The 19,043-nt window shown below is 37.8% G+C and overlaps 1 protein-coding gene across 3 annotated transcripts; it reads left to right on the top strand.

Moving 5' to 3' along the window:
* The first annotated feature begins 870 nt into the window (after nucleotides 1-870).
* Nucleotides 871-14,208, top strand: atxn10 (ataxin 10). Of its 3 annotated transcripts, none has more exons than XM_079816357.1 (11): nucleotides 871-1,055; nucleotides 1,301-1,489; nucleotides 3,018-3,103; nucleotides 3,201-3,297; nucleotides 3,439-3,606; nucleotides 3,723-3,803; nucleotides 4,753-4,909; nucleotides 6,234-6,342; nucleotides 6,979-7,157; nucleotides 11,702-11,765; nucleotides 13,080-14,208. In XM_079816357.1, exons 1-11 carry the CDS (start codon nucleotides 898-900, stop codon nucleotides 13,262-13,264), a joined length of 1,473 nt encoding a protein of 490 aa, XP_079672483.1. In that variant the 5' UTR covers nucleotides 871-897; the 3' UTR covers nucleotides 13,265-14,208. The 3 variants fall into 3 exon arrangements, with proteins under 3 accessions (XP_079672483.1, XP_079672485.1, XP_079672484.1); XM_079816359.1 differs by having other exon boundaries at nucleotides 13,087-14,201; XM_079816358.1 differs by having other exon boundaries at nucleotides 922-1,055; nucleotides 1,307-1,489.
* Nucleotides 14,209-19,043: the final 4,835 nt, after the last annotated feature.

Raw genomic sequence — 19,043 nt, 5'->3', positions numbered from 1 at the left:
TGGCAAGATGTCATTCAGAGTAACAAACCATGGTCATTCAGCGTAACTGATCTATTTATGTAAAAATTAAACAACAAACCTATTTTGACCTGTAATTATTAAAATATATGAAATAATATGTGATCATACTAATTGTTATTATATTTTAAATAATTTTCACTTCCTTACAAAAACTTCTTGCTGACAAATGGGTAAAACCTAGGGGTTTGAAGGATAGTGGCAAAGTATAAAGATTTAAAAAGTACAATTAATTAGTATTTGAGGGCTGCACTGTGATCCTGAAATAGTCGAATATGTCATCAAATGATTCCTGTTTTAAATATGCCTAAGATTTGTTACACTGAATGACATGTCTTCTGTAAATCATGGTAAAACTGATAGTCATTATTTTTTGCTCAGAAAAATATCAAATTAATTTAAAGCTGTATCACACATTTTTGAAACCCCTGTTTCGTCTTTGATCCATTTACTGTTGTCATATCAGCAAATTATTATGCAATTTATATATTATGCAAATAACCTTAAATAAAACCCTATTTCTAATACATCTATCTATCTATCTATCTATCTATCTATCTATCTATCTGTCTATCTATCTATCTGTCTGTCTGTCTGTCTGTCTGTCTGTCTGTCTGTCTGTCTGTCTGTCTGCCACAACAGCTTATTTAGCTTGACATTCAGAATTTTCTGAAAGTAAGTACTTTCACAGAGATTAAGAGGGTTTCTCAAATACTGTTCAAATGATCTTATGTTTCTTCCAAATAGAGTTTATATGCTTTAAAGAATATGACCAGAAATTCCAAGCATGAGCAGTAGTGGAACATTCACGTAGCAAATTCAATTTTGCTGGCTTTTATTTTGAAACCTCGTGCAGCCGGTAGGCGGAAGTAAAGCTCTATGTTTACTTGCGCGCGTGTGTTGGTGATGGCAGCCTCCAGTGACAGCATGCAGAACATAAACAGCGCGCTCTGTGAAATAGCCACAGAAAAACTTACAAACACACATCTTACAACTTTGGAAACTGTGACGAAAGCTTTACGGGATGAGCAGCTCAGGTACCACAAAATGAACAGAAATGTGTGGGTTTATGTGACAGGAGATCGTTATGATGAAATACATAACGTTAATGGTATAACACCCTCTTAGTCTCTGTATCATCACCACAGCCATTACACATAAGCCAGTTTTCTGCGACATTAATGCATATTGTTTACGAGGGAAATGACAGGATGCATGAACTGAACTGAAAAATATTCATCGAATTAAAAATTGACTGACACAGTGTGCTGTTTTGTTTCAGAAACAGTGTTGACAGGGAGGCTCTTGGAAACCTCTTTGCAGTGCTGTCAAGACTTTCTGTGGATGTTCAGCATTTGACTGAGCAGATAGATTCACAGGAAGGATCTCTGTGCCATAAACTCACCGCAGAGTGTTTCAGAGCGCACAGAAATGCCTGCGTGCAGTGCACTCAAAACCAGTGCTGTCTGAGGTAATGTACAGTGGAGTCCAAAAAGTCTGATCCTGCTAATAAAGAAGGCTTTAATAAAGAAGTATTAAAAATTTAATACAACATATTTCATTTCAAATTATATCACTGGCATAACATTTTGAGTAAAAAGTTGAATATTTAACCAAAATGTGATTTCTAAATAATAATAACAATAATTAATTTTATCTTGACACTCAATTATATTATATAATGAATTATTCAATTATATTATTTATTTATTATATCAAATATATTATTTATTCTATCAATTATATTATATTATCCTCAATGTCTCTTGTGTCAAGTTTCTTTGACTGTTAAACATATTAAATATTAAACATATTAAAATGTTGTGGATTGTGATATTGACCTTGTGTTTGCCATGCAAATAACCCTGATGCTATCATGGTTTTAAAAACTTAATAAACAAACAAACTTATATTATATTATATTATCAAATTATATCACTGGCATAACAATTTGAGTAAAAACTAGTGCTGGGCAATCAATTAATCGTTTACATAAAATGTGTGTGTGTGCTGTGTATAATTATTATGTAGACAGTATATAAATACACACACATGCATGTATATATTTAAGAAAAATATATGTATGTATATATATATATATATATATATATATATATATATATATATATTATATATATATATATATATATATATATATATATATATATACATACATACATACATACATATAAGATAAATTATATAAATCTAAATACAGTATGTATACATGCAAATAATTTTTTAAATATATACACTCCATGTGTTCATTATATATACATAATAATTATACACAGTACACACACACATATTATGTAAACGCAAACTTTTATTTTGGATGTGATTAATCACGATTAATCGATTGCCCAGCACTAATAAAACATTGAATATTTAACCAAAATGTCTAAATAATAATAATACATCTTTTGATTTATAGATGCCTTTCATAACATTCAATTTTATTATATGATATAATATTATTTATTTATATCAAATATATTATTAATTATATCAAATATGTTATTTTATATAATATTATCATCCTTAATGTCTCTCGTGTCAAGTTCCTTAGAATGTTAAACATTTTAAATAGTAAACATATTAAAATGTTATGGATTGGGATATTGACCTCGTGTTTGCCATGTGAAAAACCCTGATGCTCTCATGGCGTTAAAAACGTAATAAACAAACAAACTTATATTATATCATTATATTATTAGAATTTTTTATTTTATTTCTTAGTATATTTAATGTCCCAAAATGAATGACAACTGCACTTGAGCTGCATGAACTCCTCAGGTTTGTGTAAACCTGGTGTTTTCCAGCATGATTTAAGATCTAATTTGAATATATGATCGTCTTTAAATCCTAGGTTTTCTCAAATTTTCAATGTGTTCTCAGACTTATGGACACTGTTAAGATCATAATCATTATTAGTATATGATTATGACTGTGGCCTGTAGGTTTTATAATAAAAATAAAACAATTTTTTATCTTCACAGAGATCTAGGCTCTATCAAGCTATCTTTTGAGATTTTGGCCAAATTCCTCAAGATTTCGTCAGGTGGTTCGAATGACATTTATGATGGTGGGTTTCAAGTGTTTCAGCTCCGTCTAAAGGATCTTCTCTGTGAGATGGAGGGTAACAGGCAGATTAAATCAATGTACGCTCTCTCTTTTGGCAGCACTTCGATGTGGTATTCAGTTTCTTGGTAACATTGCCGTTGGAAACCAGCTCTGCAAAGATGACATCTGGGAGCTTGGTTTCCCGCACATCTTTTGGTGAGTTAATTTATGGTCGGACGGCCGCTGGTGCATTTCTTATGATGTCAGTCAAAAATGTGTTCACTGTTCATTTAGTGATATGCCACTGATCCACATATGCCACTTTTTTTTTTATAATGGCTTCTTATCTCCTTCAAGGGACCTTTTGGAGCTGCCAGATGAGAAAGCCGTTTCATACACGTGTATGGTGATCCACACTTGTCTGGATGAACACAAGACAGAGCAGCTAGTTAAACACACACAGCAGCTTAAATTGTCCCTGAAGATCGTAGACTTGTGCAGGACCTTGCCTGATGTGGACTGGACGTAAGCTTTGTGTTTTTTTTTTTTTTTTTTTTTTTTTTTTTTATTGAAACAAACTTGGAATTTGTCATGGAGACCTATTTTATATCCTGTTTGGTCATATATTACTCTTCTTACAGGGTCTTTATTGCCACACAACATTTCCTCAAGTCGTCAGAGCTTATTAGGAAGATGTACACTGAAATGACCAATGAAGCAAGGTAAAAACTCTTGTTCAAATAAATTATTGCCTGAAAATGAGATGCTTATATCTAGTTCAATTAATTGCTCAGATCCGCTGCGAACAGACCATGGTCCCCACGTGCGCAAAAGAACGAAAAGACAATATAAAAACAAAGAGCTAATTTTTTTAAACATTTATGATGTTTTGCTTGCATGTAGAGCTGTCACTGCAATACTTACGAGTTCTGACACATCACTGTCCTTCCACTGACTACCTTTCGCAACTTTCTTGATAACATTGGGTATGTAAAACCTTCAAAGTGACTCCCATGAGCGCAGAATTGTGACGAATGTTGCTCTACAGTGACGTAAGAGACTCATGAATTCCTATATGACTGTTCAGACTGAGGTCGCATTGCAAAAACATCTGACCTGTATCGGGTATTTATTGTATTGAGTACCATATATGGAAGTAGCACATTTTTTTATTTATTTAAACTCTTTGTTGGAAATTCTAGTGAGCTGCATAACTACACAGCATTTTATGCAACATAGACTGTTCTAATAGTCAGCCATTAAAATAACACATTTTTAAATACCTAAAATTGGTAACATGGTAACATCACATCCTTAATGGATAAGGCAGTCCTAGAATGCATTGTGAGGAATGCGAGAATAAAATATCAAAAGAAAAAAGTCACATTAAAATACACTCTTTTACCACACTTTTGTACTTTCGGTGTACAATTATCTATAAAAAAATATTCAAATTAATTCCAATTCCGAGGCCAAGGAGGTTCCATTTTGGTTAGGATGCTGTCTTAAAAGGTAATTCCCTATACAGACAGCAAGACAGCTCACTAGGGTTTGGAACAGAGCCAGTGCATCATGCTTAAAGCACAGTAAAATGGGCCATACGAATGAATGTATCTTTTTAAATAACATTACATGTGGTAATATTGTGTGTATGTAATTGTATGCTAACAGGCTCACACTATTGGAGCTGATATTAGCACAGCTTGGTGTTGTTGAGGAGGAGAAGGACTGTTCAATGCCTCTGAGTGTAGCTCAGTTCCTGGCGTCCTGCTTCACTGAACACTGCAGAGCTGTTCTCACTCTGAGTTCTGAATCATCGGATGACCAGGTCGGTTTTTCTGCGATGCCCATACTGCAACTCTTCATGTTAGTATGTAATACTGGGATCATGTCAGATCATGGTCAATATTCTGAATGTTTTAATCTGTATAGATAGCTAATTGGATAGTTAATTGTGGGACTCTCTTTTTTATTTCATATTGGGTATTAATTTTATTGTTTTTAGCATGTTTACATTTGTAGTAGTGTTGGGGATAACAGTTTAAGACAGACCCGACCCTTCAGTAGCATAGTATAGATTTTGAATATCTGCCATTTATTGAATAAAGGCAAAGACTATAGATATAGAAAGACTGTTCACCCATTGCAGTTTCTCTCATTCATAACTAATAGGATCCTATTACTTATGAATGAGAGAAACTGCAACGTGCAATATGGCAGAATACATCCCGCCTTCTAAGTAAAAGAGCCAATGGCTGATTGGCAAAGTCATTGCATCACTGAGACTTGTGCTTATGACTGCACATGTACATGTTTTTAGGTCTAACCTAAAAAATAAGCTTTTTTAATGCTATTTGGGCGTAAGAAACAACATGAATTGAAATATGTTATTTAATTGTGAGTTCGACAAGACGTTTTTGAGATTTCCGGATGTATTAAAGTAAGAAATATATAAGATGGAAATACTTACCTTTTCTTTAACATTAAAAAAGCAAAAATGGTCTCTGTTGTGGAAAATATTGAAGGAATTTGTGGAAAATTGAGTAATTATAAAATAGATGTAATCATAGATTTTTGCCACTAGACTATTCTGCCACTAGACTATACTGTACCCAACTTTTTTTTTTTTTTTTGTGCACATGTATGCACATTTATACATATACATATGTTATTTTATTTGTTCTCACCCTTTTTTTTAATTTATATTGTGTTGTGAATAAAATTCAGGTTCTGTATATATTATGAATTTGAGACATTTTTTGATGTCAGCTGGACTGAATGTATTAAATTTTTCTTTTAATTCTGTAATTTATTTTTGACTCCTACACAGAAAAAAAGTGACAGTAAAGACATTTATAATGCTGTTCTTTTTAACTTTCTGTTCTTCTAATAATCCTGAAAAAGAAAGTGTATCATGGTTTCCACAAAAATATTAAACAGAAATAAATTCACAATAAATTATACATTTAAAATGTATTAAAATGGGAAAACAGTTGTTTTATATTGTAATAATATTTTTTAAAAATATTATTGTTTTTAATTGTATTTTTGATCAGTACAGCATTGGTGAACTTTTTTTTAAACCGACCCCAATATGTAGTGTACATTTTATAGAAGATATACTAAGCCGAGTATTTGTTTTGCATTTGCAGGCGGCTATGGTCGTCATCAGGCTTTTAGAGATCCTCTGCGAGATGACCTCTGACTGCAAAGAGTTTATGGCCCTGCAGGATCACTCTGGCCTTCTGTGCGCAACAGTTGGTAAATGTGGAGTACTGGCGTAATGCTTTTGCTTTTGTTGGAGATAAAATTCCTAATGCATTCTTAATGTGAATACACAAGTCTTTGCCATAAAATAAAGATGCAAAATATTTGTTTTGGTACAACTGAATACTCAGCCTAAAAAGTCTCTTGTCTTGAAAACATGTGGCTTAGCTCACACTCCCTCATACAGTTCGTTTTGCAGATGATAAACACCCCTATATGCTTTTCCCACCTTTCCCATTTAAAACACTAAGCAGCCCTTTCAGTGGGGCGCTGCATGAAACCGACACCTCTGACAGGTCACAGCTCACTTCAGACAGACACAATCTACATTCTTCACAGTCTCTCCTGTCATCCGTCCAGCTCTGATGTCACACCTTAAACATGGGAGTTATGCCAGCATGCATTTCTCTCTCTCTCTCCCTCTCTCTCTCTCCCTCTCTCTCTCTCCCTCTCTCTCTCTCCCTCTCCCTCTCCCTCTCCCTCTCTCTCTCTCTCTCTCTCTCTCTCTCTCTCTCTCTCTCTCTCTCTCTCTCTCTCTCTCTCTCTCTCTCTCTCTCTCTCTCTCTCTCTCTCTCTCTCATCTTGTATGTAATGTGTAAATTCTCCTTATATGTTCTCTGTCATTCCCAGGTCTCTTGAAGGATGTCAATTTACTGGGCAAAACCAGTAAAAATGTGTTCACTGCAGCACAGGATTTCTCCTTGACGAGGCCAGGGGGCGCCGACACCCACCCTGCCTTCAGTTTCAAAGCTCATCTCATTCGACTTATTGGAAACCTGTGTCACGGCCACATTGTCAACCAGGACAAGGTACTGCACACAATAACTCCTGGAAGTTATTGTATATATGTGTGTTTATGGTGTATAAATAGGAGGTTTTGCAGACACACACACACACACACACACACACACACACACACTCATACACACACATATATATATATATAATCTGGATTACGTAATCAGCTTTCCAAAAATTAAGTACTTGTAATTGGATTATATTACGTTTTAAAATACTTGTAATCAGACTACAGTTACTTTTTTATTTATTACATGATTACATGTTATTCTCACAATGGCAGTCAAATATTCATAATTCTTTGAATCTCCATACTACTTCTTATCTTGGCTTGTATACGTTCAGACGGTCTTCCAGGTTTGTGGAATTGCACACACAGACCAGCCACTAGTCATGTGACTATCACTGAAAACTAAAGCCGCCACATAGCAATTGATCACTGGATTTACAGAAATCCTTTCATTTTTAACAAGTGTTTTCTTAACATTGCATATCTAATCAACTCCTGATTAACACATTAATTCTTATTTTCAGTGTTATTTAACATGCATTCATGTATTTGGAAGGCTTTCGTCTTTCAAACACATAAAAATGTGCAAATTCACATAATTTCATATTTACATGCAACTTTTTTTGTCAGCTGAGCTTTGACCTAATATTTACTTGAAGTACCCCCTGAGATTTTAATTTGTAAGTATATAAAATAATAAAGTTAAGTACACAGTTCTCTGATGTTGGTAATGGTCATATGACATGCAAATCAAATAAAATGTTTTTTTTAGAAGTGTTTTATTATTTTTATTTTAAAATTATTTATTTTCATTTGTATGATTTATTACTTAATAGCTTTTCATTAAACTCATGAAGCCCTGCAGTTCCATCACGAACCCCAGTCTGGGAAACCCTGACGTAATGTAATATTTAATGCACTTCATGTTGATAACAAAGAATGGAATATATTTTCTTTCTCTTTGTATTTTTATATCAATATAGTACAAGATTATTCTACTAAAATCAATGGGATAAACAAGTTAGGTAAAAAGTAATCTAAAAGTAATCCAAAAGTAATCAGATTATATTACCTTAATAATGGATTGTTACTAACTACAATTTTTGCCATGTAATTTGTTATATATTTATATAGGGGGGGCTCGAGGTTCGTAATTTTTGCCTGACTTCACCGTGCTTGCAATTCATCAATAAAACCGAATGATTGATAGGTAATAAAAACTGAAATAGTCAATGTGATTGCCAAGGGAAGGAAGTATTTAGCAAAAATCTTGGAAATCATCTTTTAAACTTCCCCTCCTGCAATTTCTATGACTCGTTGGAATGTGAAGGAATGTGTTGGCAATGAGTGATGAAACTAACACCATAGAGCTTCCAGCCAAGTCCAGTAATGCACTGATCAACGGACGGCACAACCCAGTCGTGGTAAACACATTAACAATACTGTGGTTTAGAGCCTTGCGCGCTGTCCATCAACCCAGGCCTGGGCTTTTTGTTTGTGGAAGCTCCCTCCTTGAAAACTAATCAGGGGATTAACGCTGGTAGATAAAGGCTTGAGAACCAATCTGAATTTCATGCTTGTATCATCTCATTTCTTCCCCAAATCTTTTTACACTTTGTTCCCTTTCTCCTTTTTTTTCTTTTTAATGAATTCCCTGTAAGCAGCCTCCTGCCATGGAGGGATTTTCATCCATTCAGGTCTGTCCCCTTCAATCAGCAAAGAGGAGAACCTAGTACCAGCCTTCCTAAATAATAGGGTCAAAGCACACAACTGAGAGTTCAAAGGTCAAAAAACAATAGCTAGTCTCCCCCAGTCTGCACCCTCACTTTTTGACCAAAACTCTGTTCAAAAACCTTGTGAGCACCTTCACTGCCCACTGCTTTCCCATTCCTTCCATTTCCATGTAAATGTGTTAGACGGACATGTTTGATAATTGCGCTCGTGTCTCGCACACGACATGATGTTCTAAAAACGTGATGCTTTGCCCAAGTTAAAAAAGTTAAACTTTTAATAATCATGTGCATAGACTATATTACACTCTGCGCACTAAGTTAATCATAAAAAATAATACATTTTAATTAAATTAATTGCTGTATTTAATTTTACACACACACACACTGTAGATTCACCGATCAGGCATAACATTATGTCCTAATATTGTGTTGGTCCCCCTTTTGCTGCCCTGACCCTTCGAGGCATGGCCTCCACTAGACCCCTGAAGGTGTGCTGTGGTATCTGGCACCAAGATGTTAGCAGCAGATCCTTTAAGTCCTGTAAGTTGCTAGGTGGGGGCTCCATGGATCGGATTTGTTTGTTCAGCACATCCCACAGACGCTTGATTGGATTGAGATCTGGGGAATTGTGCTCCTCAAACCATTCCTAAATCGTTTTTGCTTTGTGGCAGGGCGCATTATCCTGCTGAAAGAGACCACAGCCACCAGGGAATACTGTGTCCATGAAAGGGTGTACATGGTCTGTAACAATGCTTAGGTAGGTGGTACGTGTCAAAGCAACATCCACATGGATGGCAGGACCCAAGGTTTCCCAGCAGAACATTGCCCAAAGCATCACACTGCCTCCATCGTCTTGCCTTATTCCCATAGTGCATCCTGGTGCCATGTGTTCACCTGGATTGCTAAGCTTGGTGGACTTGTGGCCATCCACGTGATGTAAAAGAAAACATGATTCATCAGTCCAGGCCACCTTCTTCCATTGCTCCGTGGTCCAGTTCTGATGCTCACGTACCCACTATTGGCGCTTTCAGCATGGGCACCCTGACCGGTTTGCGACTATGCAGCCCCGTACGCAACAAACTGCGATGCACTGTGTATTTTGACACCTTTCTATCAGAACCTGCATTAACTTCTTGAGCAATTTGAGCTACAGTAGCTCGTCTGTTTGATCGAACCACACGGGCCAGCCTTCGCTCCCCACGTGCATCAATGAGCCTTGGCCACCCATGACCCTGTCGCCGGTTCACCACTGTTCCTTCTTTGGACCACTTTTGATAAATACTGACCACTGCAGACTGGGAACACCCCACAAGAGCTGCAGTTTTCAAGATGCTCTGACCCAGTCGTCTAGCCATCACAATTTGGCCCTTGTCAAACTCACTCAAATCCTAACGCTTCCCCATTTCTCGTTCACGTTAGAGGCCTAGACGGAAGACAAGCACTTGTTGAATAAAGTCGTTATTTTGTTTAGTTTTTTTGCGCACAAAAACTATTTTCGTTGCTTCATAAAATTATTGTAGAACCACTGTAGTGAGATGGATTCTTTAGTACCTTTTATGGGTCTTGTCAATGCAAAATACATTGCTGCCAATGGAGGCCTTTCTGAGCCAGTGTTAATTTGTGTTCCGAAGATGAACAAAGGTCTTACGGGTGTCGAATGACATGAGGGTAAGTAATTAATGATAGAATTTAAATTTTTCGGTGAACTAACCCTTTAAGTGAACTTAAAACAATCCCCACATAAACCCATAATAAATGTCATATTTACCTGTCCCCTTCCTGCTACAAAAGTTCTTTAGTCAAGAGCAGTGGCTGCCATCACTTTAATATCTGACACTGCCGAACATGATGCAGATCTCACAAACGTCTTGTTTTCTCACAACTCTTTAAGTTAATTTAAGATTGCTTTTACGAGGACACTCGACAAATGGACATTTTGGCATAATTTTGTGTGTTATCGTTGCACGAAAGAGAACTCGATTCTGGTGCGCGTCTTTCTGTGCATCGTGTGTGTGTCACATAGACAGGACATTCACAGACAGTGCATTGTCTTTCGTCTAATCATGCTTGAATGGTTTAAAAGCATTTGCATGAATAAGAGCGTGATCATATAATGTAACGCTAGCCAAAGGATAACAAAAAAAACGGATGCTGCGTTAATTGCATTAAATATTTTTAACGTGTTAAACTGGAAAACATTACTCGCATGCGTTAACGTGTCAACATTGACAGCACAAATATGTGTGTATATATGTATATATATTGGATTTGTCTTAGTGTTTGCTAAAAGGTATTTTAGGTAGCACTACAGTTTAGCTTTGTACCAGCTTTTGCGTCAGAAGCCCCAATGCCTTAAAATGCTGCCTCTGCAATAGTACTACATGTGAGGATAGCCAAACAAAACTAATTCTGTGGCCGAAGCATACGGTTACATAAGTTTCCCTTCGTTTTATAGCTAGTACTACTTTCTCAATCAAACGCCATGATAGTCATTAGCAGCAGAAAATTGTCAGGGCTCAATGGCTTGTGTCTCCTCTTTCTTATTCAGGTTTTTTTTTTTTATGAACCAAGGTGGTTAAAGGGCAACCGCTGTTGCTCTTGTGTTACGATACGGACTCAGGGTAATGTACGGTATAGTTATAAACTGCATGTGACGAAAGCCAGCGCAAACCCGTATGACTGCGCCAAACCAGAGCTTAACCACATGGACTTTCCTCCATGGAAAGTAATTGTTTTCTGACCAGTCTGGCTCACGATGTCTCTGTTAAAGACCATTTTCCTTTTTTATTTTTTTCCCATTTGTCTCCTATAGGTAAGAGAACTGGACGGTATAGCTCTCATTCTGGACAACTGCAGCATTGACAGCAACAATCCCTGTATCCTTGCTTGTTTTTTTTCACTCTGTGCTTTTGCGGTGTGTTTAATGAGCGTTTTCTGGTTCAGTAACAACAACCGCAGAAAAATGCAAAGATATTGCTATCTAAAGTGTGAATAGCGTTGTAAAGCCCTTAATGTCCATTACTAATGGAGGTTTTACCACACTATTTGATGTTTGAATGATTGGTGGCTTGTTCAGAGATGAAAACGCAGTTGAAATGTTATTAGAGCAAAGCCAGTGCCTTGCGAAAGGTTTCATGTCCCTCCACCTAGCAACGTCCCCTGCAGAGAAGTGGAACCATTGGGCTGACTCACGGTCATTTTGTAACCCTCACTCATCAGTCTTCTTGTGTGAAATATCTAGTCATAATAGTTTATGATGCTAAATGTAGGGATTGCATAAATGAGTAATTTTGTGGTGTTGACAGACGTCAGTTTTATAGATGTGCAACACTTTCTGGAAAACTTGATTGAAATCCTGGGTGGAAAATCACCACTTGAATGAAATGAAGTGACATTTTGTATTTTTATAGTGTTGACCAGCATCCTGCCAACTCTGTTCCATATGAAACGGTTCATTGATAACATGACAATCTGATGTATTGCAGCTGTATTTCCAAAGGCTCCTTGACTGATGCTGGCACTGTTGTTAAAAAAAAACAAAAAAACGCTTTCATTCTCTAGCGATCACTGCCGGTCTGTATTAGAGAAAGCAGGGCACAATGCCAGCTGTTCTTTCACTAGGGGATGAGCCACTAAGCTGAGCTTGTGTGAGCTTCCTGACTGCTTCAGGAAGTTGTCATCCTTGCTTACTGTTTAGCATGGTTGCTGGACCTGGTGATGCTAGCTTCACTTCTTGTATGGCCAAAATATGGTGAAGTAGTTTTACTATAAAGTTCACATGGATCTCAGGACCTTTATTTTGGTGGTATCACTCTTATATCGGATATGATGCATATATGTAATGCATCTCTTTCCCTTTGACATAAATTCATGGCTATAAAATGAGTGAAAAATATTTTTGAATTATGTCGAAGTTGGGATCTGAGCCATATCTAGAGATCATGGAGACTGTGTGTTGGGCTGTTTGGGCTTGGGTCAGTATGAAACCAATAAGAACACCCTGACAACCTCATAGCAACATATTAAAACTGCTTAAAACCTTAGAAACCTCATAGCAACGTCATGCTGACAGCCCCTGCTTGTATGGGAACGTACCTTTTAAATTTTCATCCAAAAATATAAAATGTAGTTTTTTGTCCTTGATTAAATATTTGTTTTGATATAATAACTTTCCTTAATATTCCTGCCAGTCATAAGCCAGTGGGCCGTGTTTGCCATCCGGAACATCCTGGAACACAACCTAGAGAACCAGAAGCTGATACAAAGCCTTCGGAGACAAGGTGTGGCAGACGACACAATGCTCAGGGACATGGGCCTCAGAGTGGAAGAAAGGGATGGCAATCTACTCCTCAGGCCTCTAAAGAAGGACCCATAGTTGATTAAGTGGAGCTGGGAGACTGCTATCCCGGGACGCCCATCCTGACACCCCTTTACTATGCTATATTACACTCTGGAGATGGTTTAAAACGCCCACAAAACACACTGGGGTCATTAAATATCCAATCAGTAGTTGGGAGCACAGGGGGGTGGTCTGGGCTTTGTGTTCTCCACACAAGAGGAAATCAATCAGAGGAGCTTATCTGAGAGAACTCATGCTGATGTCTGTGATGCATTTAGTGGTCTTTGATTCCAACCCCCCCAAAGCGGGATTCAAATCCTATGAAACAAGGAGAACCGTGTCTTCCTGGCTTTTCAGCCACTAAAGAGACTCTGGTGACCAACAGGGAGTAGAGGTTAATCCCTAATTCACTGCATTTTATAGAGACCAGGCCGCCTCTTGATCTGTACACATAAAGTTGGCCTCTGAATAGCCGTGAGACTCGGATCCTTCTTTTTGAAAGCTCTCTCAAGATTTTGTGCTTAAAAATCGGGTTTGTTTACAAAGCCATCCTATTTGAACAATTCCACTTTTGTCCGAACAAGCTTTTCCGTGTAGCTTGGATGGAGATTACGATATGGTAGGATTGTCTATTTAACACTTTAATTTAGTGCAATTGTAGTAAAATAAAAACATTGCAATTACCCGTGTGTACATTCCGTAATATGGTAATTTCTGGGAATTGATGAAATTCCACCCTCCTGTTTATGCGAGTCTGCAGTCAGTGCAACCCCAGCTCCTACAATTACATAATTTATTTTAACAGTATCCCTTCAAAAGTTTGGGTTCGGTAAATTTTAAAAAAATGTTTAATGTTTTGAAAAATTCACCAAGACTGCATTTATTTGATCAAATATACAGTAAAACAGTTGTTGCAGAATATTATTGCAATTTAAAATATTAAAAATGCATTTGAAAATAAAATGTATATTTAAACATGTAATTGATTCCTGTGATGTCAAAGCTGAATTTTCAGCAGCCATTACTCCAGTGTCACATGATTCTTTAAAAATCATTATCATCATGCTCAAACAAACCCCCAGATATTTATTATCAATGTTGAATAGAGTTGTGCTGCTTAATAATTTGTGGAAACCAAACCATAATATATTTTTTTAAATAATTTTGTGTATGAAACATTGTTTATTGTCAAAATAGTATTAATTTCTATATTAATTAAAACAAATCTTAACCTAAACCTGAATTAATAACTATATATACACTCACCTAAAGGATTATTAGAAACACCTGTTCAATTTCTCATTAATGCAATTATCTAATCAACCAATCACATGGCAGTTGCTTCAATGCATTTAGGGGTGTGGTCCTGGTCAAGACAATCTCCTGAACTCCAAACTGAATGTCAGAATGGGAAAGAAAGGTGATTTAAGCAATTTTGAGCGTGGCATGGTTGTTGGTGCCAGACAGGCCGGTCTGAGTATTTCACAATCTGCTCAGTTACTGGGATTTTCACGCCCAACCATTTCTAGGGTTTACAAAGAATGGTGTGAAAAGGGAAAAACATCCAGTATGCGGCAGTCCTGTGGGTGAAAATGCCTTGTTGATGCTAGAGGTCAGAGGAGAATGGGCCGACTGATTCAAGCTGATAGAAGAGCAACTTTGACTTAAATAACCCCTCGTTACAACCGAGGTATGCAGCAAAGCATTTGTGAAGCCACAACACGCACAACCTTGAGGCGGATGGGCTACAACAGCAGAAGACCCCACCGGGTACCACTCATCTCCACTACAAATAGGAAAAAGAGGCTTCAATTTGCACGAGCTCACCAAAATTGGACAGTTGAAGACTGGAAAAATGTTGTCTGGTCTGAGTCTCGATTTCTGTTGAGACATTCAGATGGTAGAGTCAGAATTTGGCGTAAACAGAATGAGAACATGGATCCATCATGCCTTGTTACCACTGTGCAGGCTGGTGGTGGTGGTGTAATGGTGTGGGGGATGTTTTCTTGGCACACTTTAGGCCCCTTAGTGCCAATTGAGCATCGTTTAAATGCCACGGCCTACTTGAGCATTGTTTCTGACCATGTCCATCCCTTTATGACCACCATGTACTCATCCTCTGATGGCTACTTCCAGCAGGATAATGCACCATGTCACAAAGCTCGAATCATTTCAAATTGGTTTCTTGAACATGACAATGAGTTCACTGTACTAAAATGGCCCCCACAGTTACAAGATCTCAACCCAATAGAGCATCTTTGGGATGTGGTGGAACGGGAGCTTCGTGCCCTGGATGTGCATCCCACAAATCTCCATCAACTGCAAGATGCTATCCTATCAATATGGGCCAACATTTCTAAAGAATGCTTTTAGCACCTTTTTGAATCAATGCCACGTAGAATTAAGGCAGTTCTGAAGGCGAAAGGGGGTCAAACACAGTATTAGTATGTTGTTCCTAATAATCCTTTAGGTGAGTGTATACTATTGTATACACTCACTGGCCACTTTATTAGGTACACTTAGGTAACTGCCCATTAACACAAATATCTAATCAGCCAATCACATGGCAGCAACTCAATGCATTTAGGCATGTAGAATTGGGCTGAATTCGGAATCGCCCCCTATACCCTTTATTTGAGGGGACAGCCATTTGTCTTGGTGTCCAAAACCATAGTGGACGTTATCGATTGCGCTCTTTCTATCCCACATTGCACCGCAATTACGAGTGTACAGCCGATCTATACACTCTAAAAAAAAAATATTCTATATGGCACCAAAAATGGTTCTTCGTCGTAATCATAGAGGAACCACTTTTGGTGCCATATAGCACCATATCTTAACATGTTCTGTATATGGTAGAGGTGCTATATAGCACCTTAGTCAAAGAACCGGTGAAGAACCTCTGAAGAACCACTGAAGAACTACTGAAGCACCAAAATTGGTGCTATTTAGCACTTATTAAGGTTCCCCTATGATTACCAGCCAAGAACCATTTTTGGTGCCATATAGAACCTTTTTTTAAGAGTGTACTCAATGGCTGGGGAACAATGGTTGAGGGTTAAGGGGAGCAATTTTGGATTCAGCCATGGTCACGACAATCTGCTGAAGTTCAAACTGAGCATCAGAATAGGGAAGGATGGTGATTTAAGTAACTTTGAACGTGGCATGGTTGTTGTTTCAGAAACTGCTAATCTACTGGGATTTTCACACCCAACCATCTATAGGGTTTACCAAGAATGGTCAGAAAATGAATTAATATCCAGTGAGTGGCAGTTCAGTCTGTGAAAATGCCTTGTTGATGTCAGAGGAGAATGACCAGACTGGTTTAAGCTGATAGAAAGGCAACAGTAACTCAAATAACCACTCGTTACAACAGAGGCATTTAGAAGAGCATCTCTGAACGCACAACACATTGAATCTTGAAGCAAATGTGCTACAGCAGCAGAAGACCACACCTAGTGCCACTCCTGAAAGTTGCGGCTACAAATTTGCTTGGCTACAATTCACACAGGCTCACCAAAATTGGATAATAGAAGATTGGAAAAAGGTTGCCTGGTCTGATGAGTCTCGTTTTCTGCGACGTTCAGTTGGTAGGGTCAGATTGTGGCGTAAACAAGAAGAAAGTATGGATCCATCCTGCCTTGTATCAATGGATCAAGGCTGCTGCTGGTGGTGTAATGGTGTGGGGGACATTTTCTTGGCACACTTTGGGCCCCTTTGTACCAATTGAGCATGGTTTAAATGCCACAGCATGCCTGAGTATTGTTGCTGACCATGTCCATCGCTTTATTACCACAGTGTACCATCTTCTGATGGCTACTTCCAGCAGGATAATGTAATCTCAAACTGGTTTCTTGAACATGACAATGAGTTCACTATACTCCAATGGCCTCCAGTCACCAGATCTCAATCCAAGAGAGCAACTTTGGGATGTGGTGGAATGGTAGATTCACATCATGGATGTGCAGCCGATAAATCTGCTGCAACTGCGTTATGCTATTCAATATGGACCTAAATCTCTGAAGAATGTCTCCAGGACCTTGTTGAATTAAGGCAGTTCTGAAGGCAAAAGGGGGTCCAATGTGGTACTAGCATGGTTTACCTAATAAAGTGGCCGGTGAATGTATACGTATACTCTATACTATTGTAATGCATACTCTGAATACTTTTATATAAAAACTACTTTTATGGATCTTTACACAGGAAAATAGCTGTTTTTATATTTTAGGAAGACGGTCTATAGATTCATATTGATTTTGATGTTTTTTTGTCCAGCCTAATCTAGGCAGGACATTAGCAACTTCTCCCAAACTAACTAGACACCAGTCATCTGTTCTTTCCCTCTCTCTTGGTCTATCCCACACCACTCTTTTTTGCTCTTGTAGGCATCTAGTTCTGCACTTAGTTTGTCCCAAGTGAATCAGACCAGAAGTATTAGCTTGCAGAATCACATCTCGCCCCATCCTGTCCTGGAATGAGCTGAGTGGTCCACACACACACACACACACACACACCCGTAGCTTTAATACCCCTCAATGGAGGCCTCTACTCTCCCCACAACACCCTGTTTTTTCTGCCTCATATTTTTTAATGACAAAATGTTTGTGCGAAACAATCGGGTTGACTTTTCTCTCAATCCGGGGTATAGTGTTGGGAGCTTACGCGGTTCCGGTACCCAGCAGTTCAGACAGCTAACAAAACAGGTCCTATTTACTTCTGCTCCGGTGGCTGCCTGCAATGCTTTTCACACACAGGAAAAAGACCAGAGGGGCAGAGAGCATACGGCGGGTGAATGAATGAGCCAGGTCGGATGCCTATTCAAACCCAGGCGGGAGCAGCTCTGCGTCACTCCGAGATCAGCGTTTCGCAGTATCTACACCCACGAATGTGAGCCGCTCCGTGAATCTGGGAAGAAACTTTACCGGGGTCCAGCGAGTCGATCGAGCAAGATGCTGACGTGCGTTTAACAACAATTTGCTTAGTAATAAGCGTGAATTTAAATGAACACAGTTGTATTTGATCCAAACTGTTTGATTCATTTATTTATCTAGTGATTTTACTGTACATCTCTTCCAAAAAAAAAAAGTATAAATACAACCAGGCTACAAAAAGATGAGATTGTTTCATATCAAACTTGAGTAGGCAATTTTGGGGAGCTCAGGAAAAATAATAATAATAATAAAAAACAGTTTACATCATTAAATCAGGACAAAAAAAATGTGATCTGCAATTAAACAATAAAAATATGACAAGGAAAATAGTATTAATAATTACTCTGAATATACCTGACATAAAGTGCCATATTCTCTACATAAAAAAATATATTTTAACAAATTTGCCAGCCATATAACTCATATAAACAATTTAGATTAAAAAAAAATGTTGCTACTCAAAATATTTCCAGTGACCTTTTAACCATTTTCAGATCCATAGCTATATGGTCCATTGGCTCAGGCGGAATATAACTAGACCTTGTGCACGCCGGACCAGTGATGTGGAATCCCATGTCTCTGGCATTCGTGGGAATGGTTGGTCACTCAAATGGTGGTTCTATGAAGTATCTGAAAGCTCTCTTGCGGTTCCCACACATGGTTAGACACACACACACACACACACACACATTTAAAGACAAAACAATGCAGCATACATGGCCAAGTCTTGATATGACTAAGGAAGCTTCTCTTCGCATAAAAAAAAAAAGTTTTCCATTTTCATAAAGTCGACAGTACGCGTTACAACCACCAGTGCAGCAATTGGCAACGTATTCACCAAAATGAAGGTTTCCCAAATGTAGAAATGAGCAGACCACTTGAAT

The sequence above is a fragment of the Gobio gobio genome (genome assembly GCF_949357685.1).
Source record: "Gobio gobio genome assembly, chromosome: 5".
NCBI classification, from domain to species: Eukaryota; Metazoa; Chordata; class Actinopteri; order Cypriniformes; family Gobionidae; genus Gobio; species Gobio gobio.
Note: the sequence above shows the minus strand (reverse complement) of the source record. Positions and strands in the feature narration are given on the sequence as shown.